At 41.1% G+C, this 18,810-nt stretch overlaps 1 protein-coding gene across 3 annotated transcripts in view; it reads right to left on the bottom strand.

The window, feature by feature from the left end:
• The window catches only part of ELP1 (elongator acetyltransferase complex subunit 1), a 76,670-nt gene that overhangs the window by 12,563 nt on the left and 45,297 nt on the right, over nt 1-18,810 (bottom strand). For 2 of the 3 annotated variants that reach the window (XM_062207799.1, XM_062207800.1), the window contains 4 exons: nt 18,443-18,644; nt 15,499-15,560; nt 2,411-2,473; nt 1,639-1,699 (listed from right to left, as the gene is read on the bottom strand). In XM_062207799.1, coding sequence (XP_062063783.1) covers nt 1,639-1,699; nt 2,411-2,473; nt 15,499-15,560; nt 18,443-18,644 — 388 coding nt within the window. Of the gene's footprint in view, nt 1-1,638; nt 1,700-2,410; nt 2,474-15,498; nt 15,561-17,610; nt 17,761-18,442; nt 18,645-18,810 lie in introns of those variants that run through there. The other variant, XM_062207801.1, reaches the window with a different exon arrangement.

The raw sequence follows: 18,810 nt of genomic DNA, 5'->3' as shown, positions 1-18,810 counted from the left end.
TGCTGGCATCCCACATGGGCGCCAGTTCTAGTCCTGGCTGCTACTCTTCCGATCCAGCTCTCTGTTACAGCCTGGGAATGCAGTAGAAGATGGTCTAAGTCCTTGGGCCCCTGCACCCACGTGGGAGACCTGGAAGAAGTTCCTGGCTTCCAAATCGTTGTGGCCATCTGGGAAGTGAACCAGTAGATGGAAGACCTCTCTCTCTGTCTCTACATCTCTCTGTAATTCTGTCTTTCAAATAAATAAAATAAATCTAAAAAAAAAAAAAAATCTAGTCATTAGGGATACCAAAGGTGAATGACACAAAAATTATCTCACCAACAGTTTTAATTACCACAGGAAAGCAGGATAATAAGAATGGGGGGGGGGGATGTCAATTAACCTAAGAAAGGCTAGACACTACTTGCAGGATAGGCTTGCTTAAAAAGACAATGGGCAGGGGCAATGGTGTAGTGGTTAAGCCACCGTCTGTGGCACTGGCATCTCATATGGGTGCCGATTCAAGTCCCAGCTGCTCCACTTCCAATCCAGCTCCTTGCTAATGGCCTGGGAAAAGCAGTGGAAGATGGGCCAAGTCTTTGGGCCCTGCCACCCATGTGGGAGACCCAGATGAAGCTCCTGGCTCCTGGTTTCTGGCTTCATATCAGCCCAACTCTGGCCACTGGGGCCATTTGGGGAGTGAACTAACAGATGGAGGACCTCTTTGTCTCTCTCTCCCTCTCTATTACTCTGCCTTTGAAATAAATAAATAAATCTTTTTTATTAAATTCAAAGCTTAAAATCAACCCTCACTGCCTTAGAGTTCTGTGAGTCAAATTGATGTTGTTTTTCACTTGTCTTTAAGGGTACACTGTGACCACAATTATTCTAGAACTGCTAAAACTCAGCTGTTCTCTAGGAAACATAAACTTCGTTTGCGAGAGTTCTGATTTCTTTCTTTACTATTCTCAAAATTTTCAAACATACAAAAAAGTTGTAATAATTCAATGAACACAAATACGTTTCAAAGTTTTACCAACTGTAAACATTTTTGCCATATTATTTTCTGTTTCTCTGTGAACACACACACAAACACATTCATGGTTACTATTGTGAACCTTTTAGGAGTAAGATGTAGATGTGATGCTTTACTCCTAAATACTTCAGCATTTCTCTCCTAAGATTAATAAGGATACCGTCTTCTATAACTATATAAAGTAAGTGCAGGAAACTAACCATTGATAGAATAGTATTATCTAATATAGTTGTATAATCAAGTTTACCAACTATTCCCAAATACAAATTCTTTTTTTTCCCCCACTGTGCAACCTGCTTCAGTGCCAGTGGTGTAGAGGCGCAGGGGACAGGCACTGGTTCACAGACCCAGTTGGCTCTGACAAGGGATACTAGGAAAAGGCAGGAGGACAAGCCCACGCTTTACAAAGACTCTGAACTGAATTTTATAAGTCTCTAACATTAAAACCTCTTGTGTGTTACCATTTAACAAGTTAACATATTTTTTAAAATTTCTGATTGAGTCCACACAATATATTAAGAAATGCAGTAACAGAGGGACTACTCTCCCATTTATATCTTCTCTTCTAACTTCTCCAAATACTTACACAAAGGCAAATGAGGAATTCTAAATATAACCCTCACCTTCTAAAATGGAAGGCTTTATGTTGGTTTCTATAATATCCAGTCTGTTGTATTTGTATACCTAAAAGGAAAAACACAATAATTTTAGGCAGGAAAATGTCTAGTCACTGGCAAGTTAAGATACATGAAAAGAGGGGCCAGCATTATGGTGTAGTAGGTTAAGCAATCACCCACGATGCTGGCATCCCACACAGGCACTACTCTGAGTGCCAGCTGCTCCACTTCCAATCTAGCTCTACTAACATGTCTAGGAAAGCAGCAGAAGATGGCCCAAGTACCTAGACCCCTGCCACCCACACGGGAGTCTCGGATGAAGTTCCAGGATCCTGGCTTTGATCTGGCCCAGCCCTGTTGCAGCCATTGGGGAGTGAACCAGAGAATGGAAGAGCTCTCTCAGTTTCTCCCTTTATCTCTTCACGCTGCCTTTCAAATAATCTTTAAAAGAAGAAGAAGAACCTTTTAAAAGATACTTGAAAAGAAATGGGTCAGTTTCAGGGGTAAGCAGTACTATTTTCCTGAGGAGCAGGCCTCCTATAAGGTGCCCAAGGGAATCTCAATAAACAACAGTAATATTTCATATATAGAGAATTCAAAACATTATCAAAGATAATATTTTAAAAATGGTTTTAAAAGCACCCTTAGATCAGAAATCTAAACTGTTTCCACTTAATTTCATTCACCTCTGAACACAAGAGATTCCAGTTGATTTGGGCTCTGTTGCAATCTCTCTGCTTAGCATCCAACATATGGAGGATTTTAAAAATTCTCTTACCAGCCTCAGTGCCTCTTCCCAGGCAGCTCCTTCTAACAGCAAGAGAACAGCTTCTTCATAATCCTGACAAGGGAACAGCAAGGAAGATGCCGGGTGAGTGTCGGATGCCATCAGAACCAAGGGCAAACCTGGCCACAGGACTGCTCCACTCTCCCTGGCAGCCCTTGCAGTCCCAGTTCTCAGCATGGTGCCTGGCCCAGTCTCCATGCTCCATAAATACTGATACAAAAACAAGGTAGAGGAGTTTCTCCTGGAAATAATGACGAAACACAAGTATCACCTCTCTGCATTCCTGGACGGCAAGACCAACAGGACTATTAGAAATGCCCATCCCTCCACTTCACCTAGTGGGACTCGGCAGGTGCAGGTGGGCTCCAGAACGACTAATACGATTACACCCTGAAAAGGGGTAGACAAATAGTAATCTTCTCAACATGTTCGGTTTTTTAAAATATACTTTTCTAACTTATTTTGAAAAACTTCAAAGCTACAGAAAACTGGAAAATGACTGTAAGAAGTTCCTGTATATTCCAACGTTCTTAAGTTTTTTTTTTTTTTTTAATAAATATATACCTTTTTATTTTTTCCTTACTTGAGAGGCAGAGAGAAAGAGATATCAATCTTACATTTGCTGGTTCACTCCCCAAATGCCCCCATCAGCCAGGGCTGGGCCAGGCTGAAGCTAGAGTCTAGAATTCCACCTGTGTCTCCCACATGGGTGGCAGGAATTCAGGTACTTGGGCCATTGTCTGATGTCTCCCAGGCTCATTAGCAGGAAGCTGAATCAGAAGTAGAGTAGGTAGGACTTAAACGAGGCATCCCAATATGGGACATGAGCATTCTAAGCAGAAGCTTAACCTGCTATACCTACTATACTACAATATCTGCCCAATCTTCAGTTTTGATGCTGTGCCTTTATCAGGAAAATATTTTATATTCCCCAACATGTAATTACTAAATATAGTGATAAATCATATAGAATGTAACACATTTTAAAAAGATGAAACTCATAACAGAGTAAATCAAAGGGGCCAGTGCTGTGGCATAGTAGGTTGGACCCCCACCTGTGGTGCCAGCATCCCATAAGGGCGCAAGTTCAAGTCCCATCTGCTCCACTTCCCATCCAGCTCCCTGCTAATGTGGCTGGAAAAGCAGTGGAAAATGACCCAAGTGCTCGGGCCCCTGCACCCACATGGGAGACCCAGATGAAGCTCCTGGCTCCTGGCTTCAGATTGGCCCAGCTCTGGTCATTGTGGCCATCTGGGGAGTGAACCAGCAGATGGAAGATTTCTCGGTCTCTCCCTCTCTTTCTGTACTCTTGCCTTTCAAAAAAAAAAAAAAAATAGATAAATCTTCAAAAAAAAAAAAAGCAAATCAAAGCCTATCACACAGAATATTATTTCATTTTGGTTAAAACTCCCTTCCCATATATATATGTGTGTATATATATATATATATATATATACACATACACATATACATATATGCATGCTTACATGGAGAAAACCCTGGAAAGATATATAACATGAGGCTAAACATGAGGCTAAAAATATCAAACTTGCGTGCCAAAGGGGAAACCTGTTAAGTGAAATGGACACTATAAGCAACAATGAACTGATCAGCTCCTGTCCTGACTTTAGATGTACAATGTAATACTTTATCCATTTTAGTATTTGTTGTTATTGTTGTTGTTCTAGTACTATTGGTTGAACTCAGTAATTAACACACAATTATTCTTAGGTGTTTAAATTTTAACTGAAAAGTGATCCCTGTTAAATCTAAGAGTGGAAAAAGAGAGGGAGGAGATGAACAATTTGGAACATGCTCAATCGGACTGGCCGCAAATGGTGGAGTTAGAAACGTGCCAGGGGATTCCAACACAATTCCATCAAGATGGCATGTACCAATGCCATCGCACTAGTCCAAGTGACCAATTTCAGCTCACAATTGATAGCTCTGATAGGTCTAAGACTCAAAGAGATCACACAAACAAGACAAGTATCTGCTAATACTAACTGATAGAATCAAAAAGGGAGAGAAAGATCCAACATGGGAAGTGGGATACACAGCAGACTCATAGGATGGCAGATGTCCTAAACAACACTCTGGCCTCAGAATCAGCCCTCAGGGCATTCGGATCTGGCTGAAGAGCCCATGGGAGTATAGCAGGCATGGAAAGCCAAGATATCATGGAAAAAAAAAAAAAGACCTAAATGAATGATCTCTGTGAGTGAGATCCCAGTGGAAAGAACGGGGCCATCAAAGAAGGAGGTACCCTTCTCCGAAGGGAGGAGAGAACCTCCACTTTGACTATGACCCTATCGGAATAAGATCAAAGTCAGCGACTCTAAAGGCTTCCATAGCCCTGGCAACTCATGACTAGAGCCTAGGGAGATTACTGACGCCATGAACAGGAGTGTCAAATTGTTAAATCAGCAACAGGAGTCACTGTGTACTTACACCCCATGTGGGATCTGTCCCTAATGTGTCGTCTAAAGCCAAGTGATGCTATGACTGGTACTGAAACGGTATTTTTATACTTTGCGTTTCTGTGTGGGCGCAGACTGATGAGGTCTTTGCTAATTATATACTGAAGTGATCTTCTGTATATAAAGAGAATTGGAAATGAAAAAAAAAAAAACAACCTGGTGTTAAAATGGAAATGGCATAGAAAATTAATTAATTTGAAAAAAAAAAAATTCTGTAGGATCTCTGTCTTTAATGTGCTGTACATTGCTATTTAATGCTATAATTAGTAATCCAATGGTAGTTTTTTCACTTGATGTTGCTATATGGGCAAAAAGTTGAAATCTTTACCTAATATATACTAAACTGATCTTCTGTATACAAAGAGAATTGAAAATGAATCTTTACATGAATGGAAGGGGAAAGGGAGCGGGAAAGGGGAGGGTAGCGGGCGGGAGGGAAGTTATGGGAGGGGGGAAGCCATTGTAACCCATAAGCTATACTTTGGAAATTTATATTCATTAAATAAAAGTTTAATAAAAAAAAAATATCAAACTTGGAGTATCAGGAATAAGGTGCTTTCATGTTCTTGTCTTTCAGTATTTTAAATGATCTACAATATGCATATACTACTATAAATACGTTATTAAGAGGCTTCCATAGCCTTGGCAGCTCATGACAAGAGCCTCAGGTGATTACTGACTCCATAAACAAGAGTGTCAATTGCTAAATCAACAACGGGAGTCATTGTGCACCTGCTCCCCATGTAGGACCTCTGTCCTTAATGTGTTGTACTATGCGAATTAACGGTAAAACTACTACTCAAACAGTACTCTATTCTTTGTGTGTCTGTATGTGTGCAGTATGTTGAAATCTTTACTTAGTATATAGTTGATCTTCTGTATATAAAAATAATTGAAAATGAATCCTGATGAAGAACGGGATGGGAGAGGGAGAGGGAGTGGGAGATGGGATGGTTGCAGGTGGGAGAGAGGTTATGGGGGGGGAAAGCTGCTATAATTCAAAAGTTGTACTTTGGAAATTTATGTTTATCAAATAAAAGTTGAAAAAATGTTATTTTTCAATTAAAGATTTAACAAAAGTAAGTATTTTATTCCCATACCCCAAATCACAAAGGAACACAGTAAAATGTGCTACCTGACCTGTAGAGTATGAGTGAGTGAGTGTGTGTATCACTGAGGCAAAATTCACATAACACTGACTTGGTCACTTTATACAACTGCTGGTACTTAATGTATTTCTAATGTTGTGGTCTCCTTACTTTCAGAAGTTTTCAGTACCCCAGGGTGGACGTTGTGGTGCAGCAAGGTAAGCCACCACTTGGGATGCCTGGTCTGAGTCCTGACTTTTCTGTTTCCAATATAACTTTGTTATTGCATTCTGGGAGGCAGTAGAATGATGGCTAAAGTACCTGGGCCCCTGCCAACTGTGGGAGACCCGGATGAAATTCTGGGCTCCTGTCTTTGGCCTGGTCCTGTTCTGACTGCTGCAGGCATTTGAAAAGCCAAATAGCAGATTGAAGATCTCTGTCATTCTACTTTTCAAGTAGATGAAATAAATATATATATATTTTTAGGCATAAAAGATACTTGATAAAAACAAAATGATGAAAATATATATATTTTTTTAAAAAAAAGGACTAAAGTTTTTCCATGTCCCATGTACTTCATATCCACTGATGAATCACTCCCCATTTCCCACTCCCAGCATTCCCCTGGTAACCTCTAATCTGCTGTCTCTGGATTTGCCTATTCTGGATGCAGCTCATCAAAGGAACCAACCAATAGCGACCTTTGGTGTCTGACTTCTTTCACTTAGCCTAATGTTTTGAGGGTTCCTCCAACTTGTAGCACATATCAGTCCTTCATTCTGAGTAGTATTTCATTTTATATACAGACCAGTTTGTTTACCCATTCATCCACAGAGGGGCATCTGGGTTGTCTCCCCCTCTGGCTACCATGAAGCATGCTGTTATAAACAGACATGTACCACTGTCTTTTGTGGACATGTTTTTACTTCTCTTGAATGTATGTATCTAGGAGTTAACTGCTGGGTCACATGTTAACTGTTTAATTTCAAAGAGTTGCCAAACTGTTTTCCCCAGAGAATGCATAATTTTATACTCTCTCCAGCAATGTATGAAGGTTCTTATTTCTTTAAACCTTGTCATCATTTATTTTCCTTTTTTTTTTTTTTAATTGTGGTAAACTAAACAAATAAAATCTACCATCTTAATCATTTTTAAGAGTACAGTTTCATAAATGTTAAGAAAATTCATGATTGGCCAACCATTTCCAGAACTCTTTTCATCTTACAAAACTGAAATTGTATCTTCATTAAAAAACAGACAAGCCCACTCTTGCAGTATTAAGTAATAGTCTGTTGTGGTCTTGATTTGCATTCCCTTAATGACCAATGATGTTGAACATCTTTTCAAGTGCTTGTTGACAATCTATCTTTGGAAAAATAACTATTCAATTCTCCCCTTATTTTAAAATTAGTTTGTTTTTTTGTTACTGGATTATAGGAGTTCTTTTTACAAGTATATCCTGGATATAAGACCTTATCAGATATATGATTTGCTAATGTTTTCTCCCATTCTATAACTTGGCTTTTCATATTCTCAATCATGTCCTTGATACACAGAAGTTTTTAATCTTTATGAAATCCAATTTACTGATTATTTTTCTTTTGCTGCTTTTGCTTTTGGTAATAAGTCTCAGACTCCTCCGCCAAATCCAGCGTTATGAAGATTTAGTCCTACGATTTTCACAGTTTTACAACTTAACTATTTCCAGCTTCTCTTAAAAAAAAAAAAAAAACAGAGAAGAAATATGACATGTTGGAGTCACTTTTAAATCTCCTTAAATATTAACCAATTCGCCGTGGTGCACTAGGTTAATCCTCCACCTGCGGCGCCGGCATCCAATATGGGCGCTGGTTCTAGTCCAGCTCTCTGCTCTGGCCTGGGATAGCAGAAGGTGGCCCAAGTCCTTGGGACCCCACACTCACATGGGAGACCAGGAAGAAGCACCTGGCTCCTGGCTTCGGATCAGCACAGCTCCAGCCATTGTGGCCATTTGGAGATTGAACCAATGGAGGGAAGACCTTTCTCTCTCTCTTATTTATTTATTTATTTATTTATTACTTGACAGATAGAGCTAAACAGTGAGAGAGAGAGACAGAGAGAAAGGTCCTCCCTCTGCTGGTTCACCCCCCAAATGGCCGCCACAGCCAGAGCTATGCCCATCTGAAGCCAGGAGCCAGGTGCCTCTCCCTGGTCTCCCATGCAGGCGCAGGTACCCAAGCACCTGGGCCATCCTCAACTGCCCTCCCGGGCCACAGCAGAGAGCTGGACTAGAAGAGGAGCAGCCGTGACCAGAACCGGCTCCCACATGGGATGCCAGCACCACAGGCGGAGGATCAACCAAGTGCGCCATGGCGCCGGCCCCGGAAGACCTTTCTCTCTGTCTCTCTCTCTCACTATCTGTAACTCTACCTGTCAGATAAATAAATAAAATCTTTAAGAAAAAAATTAACCAATCACCTAAAGCAAAAGCTGTAGCATATTACTACAATGTTTATAATACACACAGAACTCAAAAGCCATGAACTATAGCAAAAAGGACCAGAGAGCAGAAAGTGTAACTTGTAAGGTTCTTACACTATATAGGAAGTGGTACACGATTACTTAAAGGGAGGCTGTGATAAATTAATGATTTTTACTGTCAATCCTACAGCAAGCACTAAAATATTAAAACAAAAAGTATAGATAAACCAAGCACAGGATAAAATGGATTTATGAAAAATACTAAACCCAACAGAAGGCAAGGAAAAAAAACCCAAGAAACAAAGGATCAATTAGATAGAAAACAAACAGCAAGACGGCAGACTTAATCCAACTAAATTGGGGGTGGGTGTTTGGTTTAGCGGTTATGATGCCACTTGGGGAGTACCAGTGCCAAGACCCAGCTCCTCTACTTCTGTCTGACCTAGCTTCCTGCTAAAGTGAACCTAATCTAGTTAACATTTACAATAACAATCTACTTCATGTTCTTTTAAGTATACATACAACATTCTCTAAAACAGACAATATTTTGGGCTGCACAGAAAGATGACTGAATTAACAAAAATTATGCTTTCTAATCACTACAGAATTAAAGTAGAAATTAGTATCAGAAACGTGGCTGGACAATCTCCAAGTATCTGCAAGTTAAGCAATCTGCTTTGAAATAACCCAGAGTCAATGAAGAAATCATAAGGGAAATTAGAAAATGAAGACACTACATGTTATACTTCATGGGATATAACCATAACAGTGCTTGAGGGAAATTATAGCATTAAATGTCTAAAGTAGAAAGGAAAAAAAGTCTCAAATCAATTACTTTAAGCCATCACTTTATGAAAAACTAGGAAAATAAAAAACAAATTTAACACAAAGCAAGCATGAAGTGGGAAATAATAAACAGAGATTAATGAAACACAATGAAATAGCCGATTCTTTTAGTTATTTATTTTTAAAGATTTCTTTAATTTGAAAGAGTTACCAAGGGGAGGGAGAAAGGGGGAGAGGGGGAGAGGGGGAGAGGAGGAGGGAGAGGAGAAGAGAGAGGGGGAGAGAGAGAGAGAGAGAGAGAGAGAGAGAGAGAGAGAGAGAGATCTTCCATTTCTGGTTCAATTCCCAAATGGCTGTAACAACTGGGACTGGGCCATATTATAGCCAAGAGCCAGAACTCCATCTGGGTCTCCCAGATGGGTGGCAGGGGCCAAAGTACTTGGGCCATCTTCCTCTGCCTTCCCAGACAAATAAGTAGGGAGCTGGATTGAAGTAAAGCAGCTAGGACTCGAACTGGCACTCCTATGGGAGCCAGCATTGCAGGCAGTGATTTAACCCACTGTGCCACAACACAGGCTCCACCTCACTCTTTTAAAACACAACAAACTAACAAAAAACAACAAAACTGATAAATCTTTAGCCAGACTGATCATAACAAAAGACACAAATAACCAGTATCTGGAATGAAAGGCCATCATTCAAGATCCTATTGGACAACATGGTAACAATACTATAAACAATTTTATACCAGGAAGTCTGACAACTTAAATGAAATGGACTGATTTTTTTGGGAAGATATAAACTACCACAGCCCATTCCAGAAGAAATGTCTAACTTGAATAGGCTTTTGTATACTAAAGAAATAGAATTCATAGTGCAAACCTTTCAACACAGAAAACTCCAGGCCCAGATGGTTTTAATGGTAAATTCTACTAAATATTTAAGGAAAATATCATAACAAGCTCAGCTGAGCTGGGAGAGAGAGAGGAGCTGCCAAGACTTGTAGGAGCTGATTAAACAAGTCAAAAATAAAAGAGTTAAGCCTTTAGTAACTGCATTGGTACAAGCAAGAGGCTAAAACCACACTAAGTGCCAACTCCCTCTGTTTCATTCTTCCCAAAGGAAAAACACACCAGGAGAGGATCTTGTGGATCAATACAAACATGCATCACTGCTAAAGAAGCCCACAACATAACTTCAGCAGTTGTATGGACCTTGGGAGTGGCCATGGGGCTTCGAAAGTGAAAAGGCTAGGAGCAGAAAAGTATTGGGTAATAAGAGAATAGGAAAATATCTTCAAGGCTTCTGACCCCCTTCATCCCCACCCATAGACAGGCCTCAGCAGAGGTGTCTGAATTGGACTTAGCCAAAGGCCTCAGATAAAAAAAATTTAGAAATAAAAGTGCCATGGCTACGAATGCAACTACATGAAGGGCAAGACCTACAAGTGGGAGTGAATCCTTGACCATAACTCACTTAAAACCTGTAATGCACCTGGGAAAGCAGCAGAACATGGCCCAAATGACTGGTACTCTGCCAACCCCATGGAAAACCAGGATGGAATTCAAGGCTTCTGGCTTTGGCATGGCCCAGGCCAGGCTGTTACAGATCTCTCCCCCTGCCTGCCCTCTGTTCCTCTGCCTTTCAAATAAATCTTTAACAAGCAGCAGCAACAGCAGCAGCAGCCACCAACACATTGGCAGTACCCCAAATCTGGTGGGGGGAGGGCATCTTTTCCCCATGAGGCGTCCCAGGTGAAGTCTGCAACTGTTTTGGGTCAGGCATGAAAAAGCGACACATAGGTTTGTAACCAAGAGTTGAACTCCTCACTTCAATTCCACACAAACTTTCAGGAAAAGAGGAACAGGAACATTTCCCCTCTGATGAGAGCACCATTATTCTAACACCAAACCTGGTGGGAAACCGATGATGACATAAGGAAACTTCAAATCCTCATTAACACAAACATGAAAGTCCTCAAGAAAATTTTAGCAAACCCAATCCACCAAGACAGAAAAAACATAACATATGATGATCAAGGAGTATAACCCTGGGGGCAAGCATTGTGACACAGCAGGTAAAGCTACCACCCAAATGGGCTCATGTCCTGGCTGCTTCATTTCCCATTCAGTTCCCTGCTAATGGCCTGGGAAAAGCAGTGGAAGATGGTCCAAGTGTTTGGGCCCCTGCCACCATGTGGGAGTCCCAGTGAAGCTCTGGCTCCTGACTTCAGCTTGGCACAGTCCTGGATGTTGCCACCATCTGGGAAATGAACCAGCAGATGGAAGATATCTCTATCTCTCCCTCTCTATAACCCTGACTTTCAAAATAAATAAGTATAAATTTAAAAAAAGAAAAAGAGTGTAACCCAGGGTTGCAAAGGAGGTTTCATAATTGTAAATCAATCAATATAATTTACTATATCACTAGTCTAAAAACAAAACAAAAAAATACAGCTAAAAATGTATTTGACAAATTCCAACAACATTTGTGGTTTAAAAAAAAAAAGAACAAAACAAAACTCTTGGATCCAGGAATAGAAAGAGATTTCTTCAACTAAGCAGGCAGTGAGTTGCACATTTTTCTGTAAAAGGCTAGACAAAAAATATTTTAGGCTTTGTGAGTTATACCATCTCTGTCAGAACTCCTTAACTGCGTGCTGCTGTGTAAAAGCAGCTACTGACAATATGTAATCAAGTGGGCATGGCTGTGCTGTCCAATAAAACTATTTACAAACACAGTCAGCAGGCTAGGTTTGCCACAGGTATTTAACCAACCCCTGCAATAGAGAGAATGAATAGTAATAATAAAATTAAACATGATACTTCATGATAAAAGATGACTGAATTTTGCCCCTAATATCAGGGAAATGGCAAGGATATCCACTTTTACCACTCCCACTCAACACTATACCAGAAGTCCTAGCAATGAAATAAAAGAGAAAAAAAATATATATATATATATGAATTAGAAAGATTTAAAACTATTCATAGAAACATGTTTGTTAATGTAAAAATCCCTACAGAGTCTATCCAAAAGCTTGTTAAAAAAAAAAAAAATTGGGAAGTGAACCAGTGGATGGAAGACCTCTCTTTCTGCCTCTCCTTCTCTCTCTGTGTAACTTTTTTTTAAAAAAAGATTTATTTATTTTATTTGAAAGGCAGTTAGAGAGAAGAACAGGCAGGGAAAGAGAGATGTCTATCTACTGGTTTACTCCCCAATGGCCTCAATAGCTGGGGCTCAGCCAGGCCAAAACCAGGATCCCAAAACTCCACCCACGTCTCCCATGTGAGTGGCAGAGGCCCAAGCACCTTTGCCATCTTCCATTGTTTTCCCAGGAGCACTAGCAGTGAGCTGGATGGAAAGTAAAGCAGCTGGGACTTGAACCAATGCTCATTTGGAATGCCGGCGTCAAAGGCAGCGGCTTAACCTGCTGTACCAGTGCTGCAAAAGCTTCTTGAACTAATAAATGAATTTAGCAAAGCTATCATATACGAAGGGATATACCAAAAACAAAAACACCTATCCCAACTATATTTCTATACACTCCTAATAAAACATTGGAAAAACTAATTAAACTTTGAGATGACTCTAGCCCAATTCCTTAACTGCAGCTTTGTGAAAGACTCTGAGTCAGAGGCCGCTAAGCCCTGCCCAGATTCCTGACCCATAGACATGGCAAGATAACAGGTGTTTGTTGTTTTAAGTTGCTAAGTTTTTCAGTAAATTGTTATGTAGCTACAGGTAATACACCAGTGCTGGGAGCACAGAAGTACCTAAAGCACTCCTTCACTGGTGGGAACACAAAATGGTGCAGCCACTGCAGGAGTTCTGCAGCCTTGTGAAGGTAAACCTCCACTTACCATGTGACCTCACCCTCCCACTCCTTCCACAGAGACTAGTTGTTGCTTTACTCATAATAAGCCAAAGTGAAAATAATACAAATGTACATCAACTGGTGAGTAGATCTACAAACTAAGATGGATCCATACGAGATGCTACTCAGCAGTAAAGAGGAAGAAACTACAGATATAAGCGCACACAGGTGAATCTCAAAGGCATCACAGGAGCGAAAGGAGCCAGACTAAAGAGTACATATTTGTTTATATGGTTCTGTTCATTTAAATCCTAAATATCAGTGGTTGCCAGAGGCTGGAAGTGGCAGAAGAAGATGGATTGCAAAGGAGAAAGCAAAGAATCTTTCTGGGGTGTTATAAATGCCCCATATCATGAGGGGTGACAATGTTGCTTACATGGCTGTAGACATTTGTCAAAACTCAGACAATTCATCATTTAAAACTCATGATTTAACTTTATTAGATGTAAAGTATATCACAATATTAACTTCATGAGTTAATCTTTTGTAAATTTAAAAAAACAGATGGTGGCAAATTATGCATTTATTTAACTTGGTGAGATACTGTTCCACCTCAACTTTTCTACCCTTTTTAGGCATGTTTTATTCATTGATATTTTCTTTTTTTCTTTTTCTTTTTTTTTTTTTTTTTAATTTTTGACAGGCAGAGTGGACAGTGAGAGAGAGAGACAGAGAGAAAGGTCTTCCTTTTTGCCGTTGGTTCACCCTCCAATGGCCACCATGGCTGGCGCGCTGCGGCCGGCGCACCGCGCTGATCCGATGGCAGGAGCCAGGTGCTTATCCTGGTCTCCCATGCGGGTGCAGGGCCCAAGCACTTGGGCCATCCTCCACTGCACTCCCTGGCCACAGCAGAGAGCTGGCCTGGAAGAGGGGCAACCGGGACAGGATTGGTGCCCCGACCAGGACTAGAACCCGGTGTGCCGGCGCCGCAAGGTGGAGAATTAGCCTACCGAGCCACGGCACCGGCCCTGTTCATTGATATTTTCAATGCAATCACTCTGCATATTTTCTTTCCAAGATCTAATGATAACAATTTCAGTTATAATCCTTCACTTATTCTTATTACACTGAGATATTTTTAAAATAGTTATGTCAAGAAATGTAGCCACCAGCAACAATTGTAAACAACATTCTCTCATCAAAGGTCAAAGCTCTACAGTAATCCCTGATGTCAACTATGTACATGAATCCTGTTGGTCTGTGGCCTGTGTCAGTACATCCTTATTACTTTCATAATAAATCCTACAATTATATCAAAAGCTCATATGGGTACTTATCTTTATAATCCACTGTAAAACTGGAACCCATCAAGCTGCCGGAGACAATAGCAACATTCCCCATGGAGAGCATAGGAATAAAAGCCAAAGAATATCCACAAGTTCAATTACTTTGTTTCCTAACTGTCCTTTCTCACTGTTTCTACTTGGACAAAGACAACTACCTTGAGATTTATTCTAGTACTTTCTATCAAGGTTAAACCACTTCTATACACTATCATGGACCTCTTGTGTATTCAACCTTCATGGAGCCTACAATTACGAGTGCTCTCTATCTGAAATTCTGGGAACCAGAAGTATTTTGGATTTTTGCATAGTTTGGACTACTTGCATATACATAATGAGACACATACCTTCAGGAAGAGACTCAAGGTTAAACAAGAAATTAATCTATATTTCATATACTTATGCACCTAGCCTGAAGGTTAATTTTTTTTTTTTTTTTGACAGGCAGAGTGGACAGTGAGAGAGAGAGACAGAGAGAAAGGTCTTCCTTTTGCCGTTGGTTCACCCTCCAATGGCCGCCGCGGCTGGCGCGCTGCGGCCGGCGCACCGCGCTGATCTGATGGCAGGAGCCAGGTGCTTATCCTGGTCTCCCATGGGGTGCAGGGCCCAAGCACTTGGGCCATCCTCCACTGCACTCCCTGGCCACAGCAGAGAGCTGGCCTGGAAGAGGGGCAACCGGGACAGGATCGGTGCCCCGACCGAGACTAGAATCCGGTGTGCTGGCGCCGCAAGGCGGAGGATTAGCCTAGTGAGCCATGGTGCTGGCCCTGAAGGTTAATTTTATATGATTACTTTTAGTGTGCCTCAATTTTTACTGCAATCTGTCTCATAAGGTCTCAAGTGAGGTTTTTCACTTGTGGCATTGTGTTACCACTCAAAAAGTTTTGGATTTTGGAGCTCTATGAATTTGGAATTACGGATGATAAACCTGTATTTAGAGATGTGTTGAATTTAAATTTCTAAGTCAAGGCAGCAAGAAGAAAGATATCCAGGGCCAGTATTATCTCTGGACTTTACAATGTCCTTTAATCTTTATGATGAAGGTACAACTGGGAAGTCCTTTTTGGCAGATTGGAGAGTTTTATGAAGGAGGAACCAAGCTTACCCGGGTGTACTGTTCCAGAACAATGGCTGCGTCACTGTGCTTCCTCTGCTCAGCTAGCTTTCCTGCAAAGCACAGGCATTTGACAACAAAGTTAAACAGATTCACTGGCCAAAGTGCCTCTTCCACATGTCCTTATTATGCAGCAAACTATATAACCCGTGAGTTTCTGTGAGGGGAATAGATCGTATCTTAAATGACAGAATGTAAATTTAGCAGAGGATTAGAAAAACCACAAATAATCAAGACTGGCCTTGAAAAATGCTTCCAAAGGCTTACAGATGCAAAACCGACCTCACTAATCCACCTATTTCTGTTACAGAAAAAGCTGCTGTTTCTTTGGTTGAGCACTAGATGGAGGCAGTTGGCTTATGTTTGGGGTCATGCAGTGTCTTCAGATTCTAGAATCACTCTCATCCCAGGTGAGATAAACACACTATGAGAGGCACACAGAACCCAAGGCTTGGAAAGGAGCTGACAGATTATTGCCTCCCATTTCATGCTCACTCACATTATCACTAAAAAAAAAAAAAAAAAAAGTAGAGTCATTTCCACCATTTCAAGTAATGTTTTCTGTCTTTTGCTGACTGTGCAAAACTGTCTAAGTTAAACGTGCACACACAGTGCCTCCACTGGGTAACATTACCCCCAAAATCTTTGATCATCTCCCCTCCCACCTTCCTGCTTAACATGTAAGAGAACCTGGTATAGTCCATCATAAGACCTGGTAAACAGCAATACCAAGAGTCGTAAAGAATACTAAAGAGTTAACAGATCCCAAGAACAGAGCTACATGGGATAAACATCCAAGAACATAAGTTTCTTTTTCTTTTAAAGATGTAATTGAAAGGTTGAGTGACAGAGGTAGGACACACAACAGAGAAAGAACAAGAGAGAGAGCACGCGCAAGAGAGCGAGAGCAAGAGCCATCTTTCATTTACTGGTTCACTCCCCAAATGGCCTCAACAACTGGAGCTGGGCCAGGCTGAAGCCAGGATCATGAACTCCGGCTGGTTCTCCCATGTGGCTGACAGGGGCACAAGTACTTGGGTCATTTTCTACTGCTTTGCCAGGTGCATTAGCAGGTAGCAGAATCGGAAACAGAGCAGCCAGAACTTGAACAGATGCTCCACTATGGGATGCAAGGAAAAGCTTAATGCACTGGCCACAACACTGGCCCCTAAGAACTTAAGTTGCTAATGCAGAAGTAACAAAGCCAGAATGAATAATTAATAGGCCTTAATATGAAATTCTCAACATTAAACAGAAGAGTTTATCTTGGAAACTTGAGGATTATAAAAGAGTCTACAGATCTAATAACCAGAAAAAGAAATGCAATAATCTTAAAATTTTTATAATCCAAAGGAAAAAGGAATTACATGAATAACACAGGAGACCATGAGCATAAATTCAACATGCTACAATCTGGAAATTTTTTTCAGGAATGCTTCTTTTGTTTTTTTGAGACCAAACAGTATTTATAAAGACCTTTAAAAAGAATGTTATGGTCTGTCTCATGTTCAAACCCCAGCTCCTACTAGGGTTCACTTCCCATTGTGAGGTATGAAGAAAATGGAAACTTAATCCAACTCTGGTGTTTAGAGGTGGGGCCGTTGGGAGGCGATTAGATGAGATGAGGATTATCAGAGTGGATCTCCATGATGAAATACTGGTGGCTTTGTAAGAAGGACAGAGACCACAATACATAAACACGAGTGCTGCCTGCACCTTGTATATTCCATCTCTCACCAAGCGATGCCCCATGCTGCTTCAGGACTCTGACAGCAAGATGGCTATCATCAGATGCCCACTCTCAACCTCAGATCAGGACCAAAATAAACTTCTTTTCTTTATCACTTGCCCAGTCTGTGATACTGTTACTAGCAACAGAAAACGGACTAGGACAAAAAAGGTAAAGAGGAAAGTCTATCAGTCATTCTTTTACTTCAAAGTACTGCTGAGAAGGCAGGGTCCTACTCTTCTCTTCTGTAGGCATCCTTACTCTATTCCAGTCTGAGAAATCAGAACCACAGCCTTGCCTGTGGTTCAGGCAATCTCTAGGCCTTGAAGCAGCAGAAATGTCTGCTTTACACTGCTGGTGTGTGTGGCCTTTTCTACCACCTAATTCCCGCAGTTATTACTGTTTCCAACAATCTGTGGTCTAAGAAGATTCATCTTGAGGCCAGCCCTGTGGTGCAGTGCCAGCATCCGTGCCGATTCAAGTTCCAGCTCCTCCATTTCCAATCCAGCTCCCTGTTGATGCACCTAGGAAAGCAGCAGATGATGGACCAAGTGTTTGGGCCCCTGTACCTACATGGGAGACCCAGATGAAGCTCCTTGCTCCTAGCTTTGGCCTGAACCAGCCCTGGCTGTTGCAGTCTTTTGAGGAGTGAATCAGCAAATAAAAGATCTCTCTGTATCCCTCTAAATCTGCCTTACAAATAAAAATAAGAGGAAGAAGATTCATCTTTATCTTTTGACAGAGCACATGGCCCCAGCTAAACAGTGTTAAGTGTGACCACATGATATACATTCAGTGACTGAGATGAAACAGAAGTGACTGTCTAACTTCCAGGTAGTTTCTAAACTAATGGTAAGTATTTTCTCATGACTCTGGCCTTGCTCTCTGTTCCAAGGACTGAACACAAGATATGGAGATAACCCAGCTACAACTGCCTGCCTAAGAGACCACAGAGCCACACAATGGAAGGACTCATGGGTTCTCCTGTGAGAGAAATCAACTACTTTTTTTAGTATGCCATTGTATTCAGGACTCTTGTTGCAGCAGCTTAACCTTTACCTTACTTGGTAAACCATTTTAAGTTTTATCAGTGAGTATGAGACTGTCTTAGATATGCTGCCCTACTCACAAGCAAAACAAACAAACAAAAAAAAAAAGGGCAGGAAAACCTTTCAGAGAAGTAGACAAATAAACGACCATGCAAACCTGCCAGAGTTCTGCCCAGGCCAGCCAGCTGCTCTTCAGTCATGTTAAGTTGGGCTGCCATGCAGAGGGTTTGCTGCCAGCTGCCACAAGTCAGAAAGGCCGAGAGAGCTTTCTCATGGGCCCCACAGCGAGCAAACACCAGTCCCGCTGGTTCATACTGGTGCTCCTGCATCAGGTGTTCTCCATAAGCAAGGCTGATGTCCTGTGACAAGAGGAGATTTAGGGTGGATGAGGAAACATGACAATCATTTCACTCTGGGCTACCTTAGTCACTTACTTGAAACCCTTGAACTGCATGGAAAAATCCTTTCGTTGATCAGTTAGTTCAATAATTTTTCCATTCAAAACCTTCTGGGGTATGTCATTTA

This window comes from Lepus europaeus, chromosome 12 (genome assembly GCF_033115175.1).
Source record: "Lepus europaeus isolate LE1 chromosome 12, mLepTim1.pri, whole genome shotgun sequence".
NCBI lineage: Eukaryota > Metazoa > Chordata > Mammalia > Lagomorpha > Leporidae > Lepus > Lepus europaeus.
Note: the sequence above shows the minus strand (reverse complement) of the source record. Positions and strands in the feature narration are given on the sequence as shown.